This window comes from Mercenaria mercenaria, chromosome 18 (genome assembly GCF_021730395.1).
Source record: "Mercenaria mercenaria strain notata chromosome 18, MADL_Memer_1, whole genome shotgun sequence".
Classification (NCBI taxonomy): Eukaryota; Metazoa; Mollusca; class Bivalvia; order Venerida; family Veneridae; genus Mercenaria; species Mercenaria mercenaria.
Window position 1 is genome coordinate 50608588 of NC_069378.1, and position 17209 is coordinate 50625796.

General features: G+C 33.3%; 2 protein-coding genes across 2 annotated transcripts in view; one reads left to right on the forward strand and one right to left on the reverse strand.

Annotated features, from left to right (window-relative positions):
* The window catches only part of LOC123537808 (uncharacterized), a 29180-nt gene extending 16803 nt beyond the window's left edge, over nt 1-12377 (reverse strand). Inside the window, exon 1 of the mRNA XM_045321643.2 lies at nt 11888-12377. Within this exon, the coding sequence (XP_045177578.2) occupies nt 11888-12203 (316 nt within the window). The 5' untranslated portion in view covers nt 12204-12377. The remainder of the gene's footprint in view (nt 1-11887) is intronic.
* Nucleotides 12378-14084: 1707 nt separating this feature from the next.
* Nucleotides 14085-16781, forward strand: LOC123538196 (uncharacterized). The gene is made up of 4 exons (XM_053529979.1): nt 14085-14569; nt 15171-15326; nt 15994-16162; nt 16425-16781. The coding sequence occupies exons 1-4, from the start codon at nt 14095-14097 to the stop codon at nt 16621-16623; spliced, it is 999 nt and encodes a 332-aa protein (XP_053385954.1). The 5' UTR covers nt 14085-14094; the 3' UTR covers nt 16624-16781.
* The last annotated feature ends 428 nt before the right edge of the window (nt 16782-17209 follow it).

Below are 17209 nucleotides of genomic sequence, written 5' to 3' on the forward strand. Positions count from 1 at the left end.
AAATGTTTATTTTGAAGACAGAGTCTTAACATGTTATTATCTACCTTTTACTTCCTTGTACATATTGAAAGACGAGGACCTTGCTCACATTGCCTTTATCGTTGGTGTTTTGATAGAGGGTTCACGCAGACAACGTGAAATTATTTTGAAATAGGGAGGAGTTGTTTGTGGGGAGATGTTAAGTTTCCAACTTAAATGATACGGGATGGTATGTCGTGCTTGAGGGTGTGGAAGGGTGGGGTAAGGTGGGGAAAGGCACTGAATGAATAATGTAATATTGTTATTATTAAATAATGATACAGGAATCTCAATATAGTAAGAGTATTTTAATGGGAAACAGAAATTGATTTGTGGGGTGAGTGTAGATGATAAGGGCTCAATTTGGAACTGTAGAATGATAATGTGATATAGGAGGGGTAATGCCAAGAAACTAAAGATATGAAAATATCAAGGCACCAGCTCGGATTTGAATGGTGCAATGGGACAACACTGATTTCCAGGGATTTCGCCTTATGACATTTACTAAAAATTTTCCACCCAGATTAGAAAACCATGATCACTCTTGGCAGGGAAATCATAGTTTTCACAGCTTCACTGGTATCACCAGGCATACTTCATGGAGATTAAAGTCTATTTGTGCAAAGGAAAGGAGTTTCAAGGATGGTTGGCAGTTTACAAATCTTGATATCATTCAGTTTGCCATTGGTTGGTCTATCAAATATTCGAGTGTGATCCTCGGTGGCACGGCCTTTCTATAGCATATATATACATTTTCAGTAGATTAAGGATGTAAAGTGACGAGAGTGATTTCGGTGCGTTTCGAATTAATGTCGAGTGCTGCGTTACAAATGTCCGCTCTCATGTGGGATGTTTGTGCGCTTGAACTTAGATGTTGCGCTCAATAATATAATTTATATGTCGAGATAGAATTTTTTGTCGACACTCGTATATAAATATTCATCCCAGCAGCGTGCGTGAAATTGAATTTGTACCGAGGGCAGAATGTCAATCCCCCGATGCGCCTTGCGCGTGGTGAATTCTGTTTCGCGGTTGACAATCAGTGTACATACGCTGCATATAGTATTTGTTTTATATTATACGAACAAATTTTGTACAGATGTTTTAAATGTTTTATTAATTATTTTAACAGTTTATCTTTAGCCGGGCGCCGCCCGCCAGCGCGCGACCGCGCTGCGCCAGCGCGCGGTTATTGGCCTGTGTACAAACTAAATGTGACGTCACTTACCTCTAATTATGTGTACAAGGGAGGCAATCATTTGGCTAAAACGTGAGTTTTTTAGCAGTTATTCGTTACAATAATGTGCTCGTGACGTAGCGAAAGAAGTTTCCTGATAAATATATCCTCGATTTTCCGTTTTGCACATATGCGCTAAAATCAGGGGCAAATGGGATTCAGTTGTAATGAATATTACATAAAATTAGTCCCTTTTAAGCTAGTATTGCATGCTTTCGAGATGTTTACTTGAAAGTGAGTGCTTATCTGCGGACCGCTTTCTAATGCGGCGAATGGAGAGTCCTGACTTCCAGTTGTTGATTTCATGCACTATCAGGTATTCAAATCCCTTTTACTTTTCGATTATTCCGAAGAAATGTATGGTAAGTTGTGGAAAGAGGTCTAAGTCGAGTGCATCTAAAACCCAGCTAAACAAAATTGTTCTGAAGTAGCTGATTTTATAATGTAACATTGAGCCAATTTTTATATTGTATTAGCATGAAGCGTTAATTGCCTTTATATGAGATTCTAAATATCCAGTGCGGTACAAGACCTAACGGTCGCTTTGCTTAGTCAGTGTTATAACGGTTGAAGTTACGATAGTCAAAAATATTTAGTTCTCGGGTATGGGTTTTATCATTGTTAGCCAAAAAATAGGTATAATAAAAAGATGTCATTAGAAATGAGGACATCAGATGCACTCGAGTAAATGTCTCGCGTCGAGGTAAAAATGTCATGCTCTCGAGATAAGATGTCTTTCCTTGAGATCAGATACATGCGTGGAAGATGTCAATGATGAGATACGTTTTCCTTTAAACTGGAGATTATAATGGGCTAGATCGATCACTTATGTTTCACTATGGGAAGTCTTGATCAACCTAAATTTGGTAATGATGATTTACACAAGGAATGGTATTATGCTAGGGCGGATGTTTTGATTTTAACGGGAATGCGCTCTTTAGTTGTGGCAAAAGAACTTCAACCCATCAGCAAACACTAATAATTATAATCATATTACGAAATGTTTTTGTCATTATAAAGATAATTTATTAAGTTACATTTATCATAGTATACTTTGATTAAAGAATGTGTGTTAATTATACATATCTTACTGATGTCTGCTCTATTCCTTCTTTTCGTCAGAAAAGAACAAGGACTTATAACTACACACTGGAAGAAATGCCTTGATATAAAAATTCTATTTTTTTTATGTTTTTGTGGTCATTTTCCTATCCGAAAAATGTCCCGGCAAAGAGTCATTATCGTTATTTAGAATAATTGTGATAAATTGATTTCCGCCCCCCTAGAACAGTCAAGAAGTCAGTGTAAACCCCTCCCGCTACCGCTTCTTTCTATCAAATGTTACAGTTGCTTTGGACATTCGGATTTGATAATGTCCAAATAAATAACTTTCAAATTCAAGAACACAACAGGAAATAAAAAATAACTTTTATTAAGATGATTCTTGTTATTTTTGAAATATGAATGAATTGATCCATTGGAGTAGTTATTGGAATAAAACATAGGCGGAACTTTTGTTAACTGAACATTTTATTTTACATTTCGACATTTAATACTATGTATTGTAACTGCGACACTTTGTAAGTTTTGTGAGATCACGTTAGGAAGTGAAAACACGGCTTTTCGTGCGGGAAAAGTCCGGAAATCAGTTTTATCTTAAATTTCCATACAGGGACGGCGAAAGATGATGTCTTCTTTTTGTATAAGTTTTCGATTTTGTTCCTTTCTATCAAAAACAGGTTTTTATTTGCGTTATTTACTAAATAACTATTGTTAAGCCTTTTTCTATTTTAAGGCTAATATTTTAAGCAAAAAAGGCAAGTTCGCTAATGTTCGCCCGGCGTGTCTTTCGGAGACGAAAATATTTTTTAATATTCTTTTAGACAATTATTTTCATTAAGTACTTATTAAAAAGAATAGTTAAGTTTGATACCTAACCTTCTTTTGACGCTTTTTACAATAAAATGAAAGTAATGGGTTTTTTTTCGAAAACAGATTAGCATTTACCAGTCCCTATAGCAAGTCTGCAGATTCGTACAGACGGACATAATAACTAAAGATTTCTTTCATAGAAATAATTGAATATTTACCAAAGTGTGTTGCTTTACGGCTTCGGTTGATGTACCTCTTTTTTGTATGAAAATAAGGTGATTTTCTCGTTGCACCTGTTCGCAAGAACGACCTTAAGAGTTGCTGTTGGAGAATTGCGCTATATTTTTTCAATAGTTCATAGTAGTTCTACAATGCGTGTAATACTTTTATTAGATACCTAAAATACTTGAAAAATAAAACAAAGGGAATATATTACAAAACATTCATACCTAAATTACATCGACATTGTGACAATTCTGTCTAGTGTCATTGCCGTAAAAGTGGCATTATGCGCATTAATATGCAACATAGTGTGTTTTGGGTGAGGAGTGTTCTATAAACGCATTTTGGTTGCAGTGCAATGAAAAATGAATGCGCATTAGTATTTTGAAGATGATGCTTTAAAAAGAAAGAAAGAAATGGACAGATAAAATAATAGATAATTTTATTCTTCTGCGCAATGGATTCTACCTTACTGGAAATGGAAATTTCTGAAGTAAGAAGGGAAGAACTCCTGCTTGAGGTTTGGGTTTTTAAAAGACTGTACAGCCAAATAAGAAAAGTCTATCTCGAACTTATTTTTTGAATGGAAAAGAGAGATTTGTAGTGGGTTAAAAGCCTTAATTTCCCTCACCTTTTTACATACAATTATTAGCTTGATTTTTACTTGAAAAAATGGCATATAATTCACTTTAAACTTTGAATCTTCACTCTTAAATCGTAGTCGTGTGTCGCATTGAATGACGTGTGTCGTGGTTAATGTTGTGGTGTCGTTGTACATTGTGAGTGTCGCGGTTAATGCCGTGTGACGCGGCGTTTTAGGGCAATACATTCAAAATTGTTAAAATATGCGTGTGTTTGTTCATTGTCGGACCGTACGTTGAATGTATGCGTCGTGTGTGTGGCGTTGATTGTCGTGTGTGCTACATAAAATTACTTCGACATGCGGACAATTCGTACATTTGGCAATATAATGTCGAGTAGTGTCGTTGATTATTGTCGTGTGTCGCAAACACTTAATTTTTATGTAACATTTTTTGCCACAACCTAAGCGCGAAATGCGAGATTCAAATGTTTTAAATAGTGTGTGTCGTTGTACATTGTAGTCCGGTCGCGTATACCAAAGATTGAACGTTCGTGGTTTCGCCGTTGATGTAGTGGAGTCGCCTTTTGATGTGCATTAACGTATTCGGGAAATACAGCGATTAGATTATATATATTGCATGTGAGGTTAGCTGTGTGGTCCAAAACCTTTCCTGCCTTGATTTGATTCGAGACTTACGTCTTACCGTTTTTTTCTATAATTACCTCATATTATATGAAGATACACATATAACTACAATTTCAGACAATATTGAATACCGTATATCAAGTAAACCAATATAAAATATTAGCAAAATAACTGATCTTGGCTACTAAATTTTAGTATGTAACATATACATAATTGCAACTTATGATCCAAGTTAATCTGCTTTTTTTCAAATTTTATCTGTAAATTAATAGAAGACAGGAAAATTCTACATTTGATCCAAATTAATACTTCATTTATAGAGTGAAAATACGCGTGTTATTCATATGTTATCCAGATAAACGTGTAGGATAATGTCGATTAAAGGTTCTTTACTGAAAAATACTGGTCTCCAGCTTTCTCAGAAATAAATATACAAGAGAAATCATTAAAATTTGAGACATCTGTCATAAAATAATGTAGTGAAAAAGCAATTTGTTAACATCACTTAAGTTTTAAAATGTATTTGAGTTGATTCGAACCGAGATAACATGCGTGGAAAGACTACACTTTACATTCATCCGGTTAACTAATTATTAGTATTTTTTTCGTAATCAAGGTACACATATTACGTAAATACAAAAACGCCGGGAAAAAATAATGGCTAGATCAATGCTGCGATATAATATTTCGCAATAGCTATATTATGATTGACGATATATATGCCATCCCCTGCTTATGAAGTTTGTCTATTTCAGCACTCAGGTTCAAAAGCCAAAAAGTAGGTCAACTTAGGCCAAACATATAACAGGTGTAATTAACCCGTTATAGTTCTCAGGAAGTCAAAGGATTTAAGTTGGGTATTTCTATTGTCGTACTCCGCCAAGTATAATTCTTTAAATAATATGTAGTCCACGCAATTAATTATTATGGATAATGTAAATGAAATGAAATGTTATTTAACTTGTCCAATTCATCAAAAATACAAACATATAACTATTTATATGCTTACGAAATTTTATGGTATTCCTGTTGGTGAAAGCTATTTTGACTGAACATAAGAAAATAATTAATCCTCTAAATAGGGTCTATAAGTTTTCACTTGGTGCTCGTGGGCAGATATTTGTAAATAATACAAACTGTATAGAAATCAAGGTTTCTAACTATTACAATTAGGGTCATATGAATATTTGGTCAAGTATTCTATTATTCTTCAAAATATATGATTTAATGAGCGCTAAACGGGAGTTAAGAAATAAGAAAAAAACCATAAAAAACGCTGTAACATCAATGGTAACAGTCGGTGGTGGGTTAGTGAAATAACTTACAGCATTATTGTTTTTAAAATTATACGTCAATTACAGTTATTCGGAATTACAACTTGACTCCAAAAAAAAATATAAACGTACATAACGTAAATATACATCAGTAAAGGCCGAAGAAGTATTTAATCCTAAAAAGAACATAGAGGGATGCGTCATCGTTTTAAAAATGGCAATGAATTATTAAATTTTTTAGATTCTCTAACCAGGATTTCTCGTTTTCAAATGTTACTAATTAGTGGACTTCATGGTGGTAAGCTTCTTTAAGAGATGAAAAAGAGATACCTGGGACTTTGTTTTATAATGTATCAGTTATACTACCCAGTTGTATCTGTATTTTTACTTCATTTTAATATGAGCATGACCGCTTGCTTTGGGCTTTTTCCCACTCCCCAAAACGCTGGAGAATGATCAATCATGTACTCTGTTTATTCTTTATATTTAATTATTATTTTGTCGATTAGGTAGATTCCGTAGAAGTGTAATGTAATCATTGTGACATAAAATTTAAATCATTGATGCTAACAGCTAATGCAAGCGAATCACATGCCAGTTTTTAATGAGTTCTTCTAATACTTTATTCAAACATTATTTTCACTTGCAATTAAGTTATTAATAAATTCAGGAATGGCAATTCAGATAATTCGCGTATAAGCGCTAAGTAAAAATACCACGCCGCGATCAAGCCGTTTAATGTTATTTGGTGTCACTTTTAAGCGGTAGATTAGTTGATAGAGGAGTTAGGGATTTATAGGTTTTGTTGTCTCAAATATCGATTTCTGAACATGCACCTTAAATTTTTGCCGGGCCTTAACAGACAAATTTGATGTTATGTAGCGAATTAAAAACTATTACACTAATTGAATTTTTTACATTTACTAAGATACGAAGGGGAGAGGAGGAGGGGCCTAATTAATGCTGGGGATTATTGTCACAGTCACAATCTGAATCCAACAAGATATTTGTCCAAACGGAGAGAAATTAAGTGTGTATATTTGCTTCCTTTTAAAAAAAAGACAAAAAAAAACTGTTATAAGTATTTATGTGCGTCATATATTTATTTTTGTCTTTCATACCTAAAATTTTGTCTTTAACATAGCTTTTTGCGAGGACTGTTTCTCGAATATTGTGCGATAAAAGCGAGGTTATGCTGTTAAGTTAGTCATTTTTTTTTGTTTTCAGGATTGCTTAAATAAAAATAATTATTTACTCTCTTCCAATTACATATAAAACTTTAGTTAGCTTGTTTTTGCATTTGACTTGCGTATATTGTAAAATATATTGTAGATTAAAGACAAACTGAAGTTAAAATGTGAAAACTATTCTATGCCGTTGAAGTAACGCTTTCTGACTGTTAGTAGTCCAAAACTCTTTTCCTATGCTCTATGAACTCGGGTACTAGTTTTTTGTTAGCCGACATGCCATTAATCAGTAGTGGCAGATACGGTAACCGGACCTCTAGTCTAGTGTTGGTTATTTCTCGACCACCGTGCATTGAGGGTAGAGGTCTCGTATCCTTATAGATATGAGCCTTATTTGTAATTAAACCATAAAAATCATGATAAAGTTAAATATAAAATTACATTTTTTTTATTTAAGTGTTAGGCCAGAAGTTTATATTATATGTAAGTGGGACCTTAGGTTGGCATATACATCGCGGCGAAAAGCATGCACTAGAAAGGACGCAATAGGGACAATCAGTAGCGATGGATGATCCGGAAACATAAGAAAGGTTTTTCCAACAAATGGTAAACAAACAAAGGGTAAACAGGACCAAAACGACCTCAATATTCGCAGTAATATAGGCCCGAGGGTTACAGAGGATTCGGTGTTCGTGCAAAACATTTATTTAAAATCGATTATCTTGAATTTTACAGTATCGTTAAAGAACACATAGGCTAGATTGTAGCTCTTTTTAGTAACATTATAACTATAAAATAAGTAAAAAATCACGTGAGAAACGGTCGATTTTTGATCAAATTCACCGCAATAATTTAAACAGCGCTCCGATCGTAAAGTTTTTTTCTACATGAAGTAAATAATTTAATACGGCTTTAATCATTAATATAGATTAGGTATAAGTGAAAAAACATATTGAAAACATTTAAGAACTGACAAAATGACGATTTTTCAAAACATAGAGTAAAACGGTTAGCGGTATACTACTTCAAAGTTTTACGAGAGATTAGGAATAAGATATTTTGAATTTATCGATAGACACTTCTGCCAGTAGGCGTGGCGTGTATCTATAAATACTGTGTACTGTCAACAATCGTACGTATAATAAATGTTATGTTTTATATGGGTTTTAAAGTTTTCCAGATTTGAAAGTTTTATGTTAATAAAGGAAAGAAGATAGAGTGTATGTAGTTAATGATGTGGCAGTTTTCTTAGGGTATCAGGAGTGTTTTCCATAGTAAGGTAATCGGGCTTTCCCTGGATGAACCTAATTTAATCACTTTAAATATAAATTCGTAAGTTTATTTATTTTTTTGGCAATTTAGAATTAATTTAGGGGTGGGGGTATAACATTTCAAAACATACAATAACATAAATTCTACAGCCAAACTCCAGACATGTTCAAATATTAAACGGGGTCCTTTGCATTATGCCCCTTTTAATTATTAATATGTATCTAATTCTTTGGATCAATCCAGGCGCCGATCTGTATTGCCAGGGGTTCACAATTCTATTTCGTAGGGGCTACGACTGATTAGTTGACTGGAAACTTCTAACTACGCAGCGAGCCGTATAACATTAAAAAGAATGAAACAACAAAAGATATTTAAAAGAGCGGACTTGTTACAGAGAAGATTTAAAACAAATTGTTTTTCATACTTTCCTCCGATTATTTTTGTAAATAGGTCAGTCAAGGAACAGAAGTCTTATAATTTTTAACGGGAAAGTACGCTCGCTTAGTAAATATATTAGCACTCGCGTATTATTATTAATAAGGAACTAGGTCAGTACCGAGTTACGGGGCTAGCCACTTCCATTCAGTAAGCTATAATGTTACATGATTCTTTATAAAATTCAATCATAATTGTGCTAGTGTTTGTTTGTTTGATGCCGTGCAATTAAAACACGTGCAGGCCTCAAACATATTTTTTGACCACTGACCTTCAAGTCATTCGATCAAAGGTTGAATAATATATTTTGTGTGTATATTTTCTTATCTCGCCTCCTACAAGGAAAATAGGCGTCACGTACGCAGAAAACGCGTGAAGAGCATTCATTAATTAATAATTTCGCTTCAAACTTTCAGTATCGATAGAGAATAGACTTAACTCGAATCTTAGAGCATTTTTAATGAGATATTAATGTAAATAGTACACAAAATCATACAAAAACAGTCGATTTGCAATAAATTACCTGTAAAATTTCATACAGTGCATTCGTAAATAGATATTTTGTTTTATCAGAAAATGTATTTAAACCGCTGCGACCATTAAATTCCGACTTTCGGTCAGATAATGCAAGAAAACAGAATAGAAAAATATTAAATAATAAGAAAATGGCATCAGTTTAAAAAAAGGCCAACATACTTAGAGCGGCTAAGTAATACTAATAGTATATAGAATGACACATTTATCGATACAACATATGAGTCGCGCCATGAGAAAACCAACTTAGTGCATTACCAACTTTTAGTAACATCGGTCTATCGGAAAATCGATAAAGTTGCCTGTATAAATAAAGAAGGAAAAAAAACTTAAACTTAAATAGAAAAAGTTCTATTTGGAAATCAAAAATTCAATACACCACAAATTAAAGTTTAATTTATTCCGGATATTATGAATATTTTTTTAAAAAAAATATTTTAATATTTGGTTGGTCCTTTTTGACTTTAAACAGACCCACTTCAGTTCATATAGACTCTGTAGGAAACGGGTAAAAAACTGACTTTTTCAAATATAACAGATAAAATGAGATATTTTCCGCAAATAATCAAAAAATCGATTCCCCTAAAAATGTAGAAAAGTTATTCAATTTTCGTTATGTGTAATTTATTTTAAATTTTATAATGGTTTGTTTGGTCCTTTTTGCATTTTAGTGTGTACAGTGAACATTTCTTAAAAATTCCGGCTTCTTCCGCCGTTATCCGTAAGTACTCGGAAGCTGTTACGGAAAATATTGTCATCTGCTGGACTGACTTTGTCGGTGTATGAATTGTAGACAGCTTCACATTGAAAAAAATCTGAGATTGTAATTAGACAGATTAAAACAAATTAATTGTTGAACTGAGAAACGCCGAAACCTAGATCCGCTGTCGTTTAAAATAACGCTATGGATGATTTAGTATTCAATTCGCATTTGATATACAAATGCTTTTAATTTTCATCGCAAAAAATACTTAAAGCAACTATTTCTCACGTGTTTCCATAAAATATAGTCTGTCAGTAATTGTGTTTCAAAGCATTCTTAAGAAATATAGCGATGATTAATTTCCAGATACATATAATTATTAGTTTTTTGCCGATCGATCTGGAGACTTCTTTATTGCCGCGGCGGTCCGGGTTCGACCTCCTACGCGGTCATCTTTTTTTTTTCTTCATGTGGGAATTTTTAATAATTTAGAACCAAAAAAAAAAAATTGTTTTTTATTATTCATGAGATGACCAAACTTTAATTTGAAAGATAGCCTTGATGAACTGATAATTCTGCTTCTTTCCGAACCTACTTATATATTTTTCTGTCCAAGGGAAAATCTGATACATATTTTTCCTTTTCGTCAATAAAAATCGCTGTATTCACAATTATGTCTTGAATGCTTAAGTACCTGATTGCAGATGAAGAATATAAAAAAAAAACTTTAAAGCGCTAAACATTTTTGTTGGGATATTTTTTTTTTCTATTTTTGCGCGGCGCTTAGATATCCAAGCCTGCTAAAATTTTCGAGTCATATATAACATCAAAGACCAAGATACTATGATAATAACTAATATCGTATTTCATAAACGAAAGAAACTTACTTATTTGATGAATAGATATGTTCTGTAATTTAAGTAATATTTGTATTGTTCTAAAAGAAAAACATATGACACACGGTCACTGTTATGTAATATCACAAATACATTTCATACATTCATATTCATTAAAACAAGGAAGTAAATAACTACTTCTTGCCGTTGAAAATCAATCAGCATTTATCCCAGTAATGGTGAAACAATATATGTAGCAAGATTCTGTTCTTCCTGATTTAAATGTGCCAAGAAATCTAAAATCTTCTCTGTTTCTGCCAGTATTGTATTTCATAATCACTAAATTTATCAAACTTCCTTTAAAATATTTGAAAAAAAAATTAATTGCCATGGCAAAATCTTGCCATGGCAAACTTACCATGGTAAAATTTTGCCATGGCAGAATCTTGCCATGGCAAAGTTGCCATGGCAGAAACTTGCCATGGCAAAAACTGGCCATGGCAATTTTGCCATGGCAGAATCTTGCCATGGCAAAATTGCCATGGCCAGTTTTTGCCATGGCAAAATAAAAAAAAAACTGAGTTATCGATATGAAACAACATATTTCTACCAATACATTCGTTTGGAAATAGTTAAAATCACTTTTTAAGAAAAATGAAAAAAAAATTGCCATGGCAATTTTGCCATGGCAAAATCATGAATTTTCTTGCCATGGCAAAATTATTTTGCCATGGCAACACATTTTGCCATGGCAAAAGACCGATTTGCCATGGCAAAACCGCTTTTGCCATGGCAAATGTAATTTTCTCGTACTGATTAACAAAAAACTAGTTATGAGATCATATCAAAACATACTAACTTTAAAATAGGTGGGTTAATGTAACAATTTAAGGCAATTTTCATTTTTGTAAAGCGCGTATAAATATGGGCTGAATTTGCCAAATACCGGCGTGGCAAAAAGAAACCGGCGGCTATAATGATAATTTTAGGGTAAATGATTTTGTACACTTTGTCGACAAGTTACAAAGATTATTCAAACAACTCTACATTCTGTTCCTTTTGTACTCACCTTGACTTTTCGGTAAGGCAACGATAACTATCAACACTATGACTGCAATATACAGCAAAACAAGCATTCCCAAAATTATAGAAATAATAATTTTGTTCCGATTTTGTGTGTTTTCTTTGCTGTCACGTTTTTCGTTGTTTGCTTTGCTGTTCAAGTTTAATTGCTCATAATTCTCTTCGTCTCTTTCGATTTGGTCAGTAGACTTGGTTTCATCTGTCTCAATCGTTTCCCTAGTAACAGTCGTATTCTCGTATAAATGAGTGTTTCTGTTGCGTTCAGTATTAGGTGTGTCCTTACTTATATCACTAAACTCCATTTTTGTATTAGAGAAATTTAAAATAAAGTATTATTTTGAATATACATTTAATTTGCATTTGCGCTTCCTTGTACTGAAATCTGTAATAACTCAATTAAGAGATTTAATGCAGAAAATATTCAGATTCAGATTTGAGCTTTAATGTAACTTCCTTGTTAAATCAGTTATAAAAAGTGTTTTGTAATACCGACGTATTAATAATAGACTGTTTAAACAAATATTTTGTATAGGGCAAATGATATAACTTCCTGCATATTTTACCTATAAATGCATTCCATTTATTTAAAACACATGTTTTGACTATATAATATTTTGTTCAGACTACACAATATCTAATAACTAATATATTGTAATTTGAACATTTCCGATCTGTTAATAATGATAATTGTCAAATAAAAAACATTCCTAAAAGTCACTTTACCAATGGGGAAAATTAACTCAACAATTTACCTCATTTACAAATCACCGAATGGGTATCATATTAGACAGTAATATAAACATATGTGGTTTTGTCAAATTACAATGAGAATCACAAAAATACCACAGAGAGGCACTTTTGCACTTTTAGAGTAGAGATTTTAATCTGCAAAATAAGGATCGCTTAAGACATTTGAGAAAAAATAGATCGAAGATAGTGTTTTTGTAAATAAAAATAGAAGCTTGTAGAAAAGGACTGTAACATAAAACTACTGACACTCTAAATAATAATGAAGACATTGTTTTCACGTCTACTATGTTAAACACACATTTTACGTATCGTATACATATCCCGTTGAAGGGATATACCAACACAGATATATATATCAGTTTTAAAAACTATTAAGATAATTAAGTCACGCCACGACATTTTGGGGCTTGTTGAGTTTTGACGTAATTTGAGAGAACGTGATGAAAACATGACGTGCTGAATTAATTGACGCTAATGTTTGTTTTTTAATCTTATGCTCGTAATGATGCCGTTAGCATGCTCAAGACAGTACCTTATTATTTCTTCTTTTAGTTTTTGACAGACAACGATAAAATTCCCGTTATAATTTAAGTAAAGTCAGCAAATATTTAACATGAAAAATCGATAATTCTGGTCATGCTAATTGCTATATAGTTCCCCTTATCCACTGTAAACAACTTTCACCAAAGAATAATTTTACGTTTGACACCGTTGCCTTGGATTCCGGAAGCTGTAATGTTTACTTAAAGATGTAAAGTTGTTACTTTTCGCAGAAGTATCCAAAAATATCCAAGATGAGTCAGTTAAGTACGTGCTCAACACGGTCTTCAATACCAGAAAGCTTGGTTGTCGAACAAGATGTAGAATTTATTTGTGAAATTGAGCAAGTCAATGATTTATACTTTTCAAATGTTCAGTCTTCGTACGAACCACACTTTGGAGAAAATGTTGTTTTTGATGGCAGTGATGAAGAAAATTATGATTCTGACGAGAATGGTAGTAGTGATATTGAGTTACCGGAAGTAGATATTTGTGAACGTGATATTGACATTAAGGGAAATCATGCAGTTAGTGAGTTTCAGGGAAAAGGCCGTGGTTGTCATAAAATTCATTGAAAACCTTGTAGTCAGGTAATTTACATTGATCAGGCTATTGAATATGGAATGCAGTGTAAGGAAATGACATCTGATGAACTTGATTTAACAGTAAAAGTGCAGCTGTCTGCCCACAGGAGAGATCTTACTCACTGGTCATCAGCTAGGAACAAGAAACAGCAATTAAAGGACAGAGAAAGGGTATCACAAGAATATTTTGTTTGGTGTAAAAGTGTGTAGAGAAACCTTCATGTTTTGTCATGGTATAAGTAAGAATAAGCTGGCAAACATAGTTTCCTCACTTGATAAAAATGGTCTTAAACCTAGGACTCATGGAAATACAGGTAAAATGCCCAAGCAAGCTTTGTCAATGCCTGACATTGAACAGATTGTAAGTTTTTTGTCCAGCTATGCAAATGCTAATGGTTTGCCATTACCAGGTAGATTGCAAAATTACAGACAGCAAAGTGTTATACTGTTACCATCTGATCAGAGTAAAGCTGACATACATGCTCTTTATAATGAAGCAGCACAGCAAAATAGTTTCAGGGCAGTCAGCCTATCTGAATTCAAGAAAATATGGTTGCAACAATGTCCACACAAAGTTATTTGTAAACCAGCTACAGATCTTTGTGCTAAATGCAAAAAATATGCACATGAAATCTCTAACAGTGGAAACTTAAGTGAGGAAGACAAAGAAACCCTTTTAGAGAATTACAGAACATACCTGAGTAAAGCCAAATGTCAGAGAGATTACTACAGGGAAAAATGTGAGGCTGCTAAATTGAATTATTCAGTGATGACTCCAGAACAGAAGCTGAGAGGTTTGTTTATTTATAATTTAATTAGATCTATTATTAAATTTAAAAAAACAAAACAAACTTATCATGTTGACTTTTGATTAAGACATGTAATGAGATCACCAATCTTTCTAAATATCCTCTTTGTTTTGTGATTTGCAACAAAACTGAGAAAAATTACAGAAAACTAGCTAGAAAATTGGTTTTTCAATAAATTAATTGTAAAAAAGTGTGGTTTGTATACTGTTGATTTATAAGTAAAAATTGATATAACAACCAAGTTTTATGCCACAAATTACCTGCACTGATTTTCACATTTTGTACACCAATGTGTAAAAGTGTAGGACATTGGTGTACAAAATTTAAAAAGTCCATGCAGGTAATATGTAAAAACCCAGGCATTTAAAAGTGTGCCCCTCAACTTTAAGAAACATTATAAAAATTGAACTTTAATCTAGGCTTGTAACTAGTCAGTACTACCATATTTTTTCCAATTCATGCACATGCTACATGAGTTACTTCCATTTCTTGTACAATATAATATACAAAACATGTAACAAGTGGAGATGAATATAAAAATAGGTAAACTTGATTCAATTTTAATATATATGTTTTATTAATAAAGGTCAGCCACCATGTTCATTGCCTGGAACACAGCAATTCTCATTTGACTTTGCCCAGCAGCTATTTTATCCACACCATGCACAACAAGTTGGACCTCTGTATTTCAAGACTCCCAGGAAGTGCCAGTGCTTTGGAGTGTGCTCATGTCGTAGTCTGGGTTCTTACGCCCTGGGTTGGAGAGTACATGTGGGTCATCTGCATGTAAAGACACACAAAGCGGCACTAAGAATTTTTGTCGCAAGACAAGAAAAGAAACATGGCTCCAACTACCATGTATTTCTATTTACTGAAGTGCGCATGCGTGACATAGGAGTGCGGGAAATTCAAATACGTTTGAGGTCCGTCACCATGGTTAATAAATATGAAAATGAAAATGACAGATGAATGAATGTATTGGAAATGTATAGGAATATTGGAAATATGGGATGAGACATTTAACACAGACAACACAAAAGGACAATACATAAATCATACAATAGACAGATACAAAAATAAAGTGGGTATCTGACCCTGCGACAATCAGAAGGAGCAGGTAATTCATAATATTATTTGCTCATATTACACTGTTGATTAATGTGTATTCTCTCTAGATTTCCATGTTACACAATTAATCACATGACATACATAGAATTTATGTATGATTCTAGATATCAGAAATATATTGTCATTCTATAAAGTATACAAAATTGTAAGTAACATTCACCTAGTATCAGATTATAATATAATTGGCACAGTAATATAATGACCAAGTAGTATAATATTATTATGTTATTATGAAGCTTTACTTGTCATTGTCTTCAAGTTTTTGGCATACTTTACACCAGGTACACAGGTATTCCATCTCATTGATGAAGCAGAGTGCACTGGTAAAGGAGCTAACTGTGTGACCAGCTTACTGCACCGTCATTTTCAGCACCATGGGTTTAGAGAGGAGCATGTGCAGTTGCAAATGGACAATTGTTCTGGACAAAACAAAAACAACACTGTATTGTGGTATGCAACTTTATTCATTGTTCATACAAACGATAAAATCAAATAACTCAGCTAGGGACTAAAAAGTTATCCTATTTGGGAAGTGATTAATTTTAGAATATACATTTTATCAAGGTAGACAGTAGACACAGATTTCATCATAGAATAAATGATCTTGTCATATCTGAGGTGTATTAATTTTTCCTTTTCCATATATTCTGAAAATAAAGAAATGTACTATGCTGGCATATTTATGTTATTTTCAAAATGACATTTCATTTAGGTATGGGCTATGGAGAACTGTGACTGGGCTTCATAAGACTGTTGAGTTCTCACCCATGGAAGCTGGCCATACAAAGTTTAGTCCAGATTGGCATTTTGGAGTATTCAAGTCTAAATGGCGACACTGTACAGTTGAGACCCTAGACCAGATTGCTACATGTGTTCTTCTGTCTTCAAAAAACAGGCACAACATACCTTAGCTAGTAAATGATAGTGAGAGACCAGTGTTGTTTTATGACTGGTCTGTATATCTTGGTCAGTTTTTCAAATGTATTCCTTCTCTGAAAAAGTACCATCACTTCAGCATGACAAGTGAAAAGCCTGGTGTAGTATTAGTTAAGGAATACGCAGGTGACAATGGACAAGAAATTAATGTCTTTAAGAAAAATCCTCCAGTCCCAAGTGCTAGTCAGATACCTTCTGTAATTGTGCCTAAAGGTTTAGATACATCTAGGCAGTGGTATCTGTTTAATGCAATTAGGCAGTATTGTCTTAAAGAAAAAGGCTCATACCCTAAGACATTTGTTTCAAAACCTGAAGCTATAACAGTTAAAAGTGATAGTGAAAAAAGGAAGAAATGTTCATACAAACAGTAAGCCAGATCAAGAGTTTGTCTAGCCTCTGTACAAAAGATTGAGAGATTTGGATTCTGACTTATTAAAATGAATATCAGGATACTCCTTGTATGTCTATATTCCTAATGTCAGAATCAACTGGTGACTTTAACAGTGTATCACAAGTTTTGTTTTATAAACATGTGTTCAGCAAAAGTGATTTAAGAGACAC

What these genes read in the sequence shown, in the direction of transcription:
- LOC123538196 (XM_053529979.1), top strand. Translation starts at nt 14,095, where the DNA reads ATGCCCAAGCAAGCTTTGTCAATGCCTGACATTGAACAGATTGTAAGT. An exon ending in TCCAGAACAGAAGCTGAGAG is followed by an intron (nt 14,570 to 15,170) that starts GTTTGTTTATTT and finishes TTATTAATAAAG; the next exon opens with GTCAGCCACCATGTTCATTG. An exon ending in AAAAACAACACTGTATTGTG is followed by an intron (nt 16,163 to 16,424) that starts GTATGCAACTTT and finishes CATTTCATTTAG; the next exon opens with GTATGGGCTATGGAGAACTG.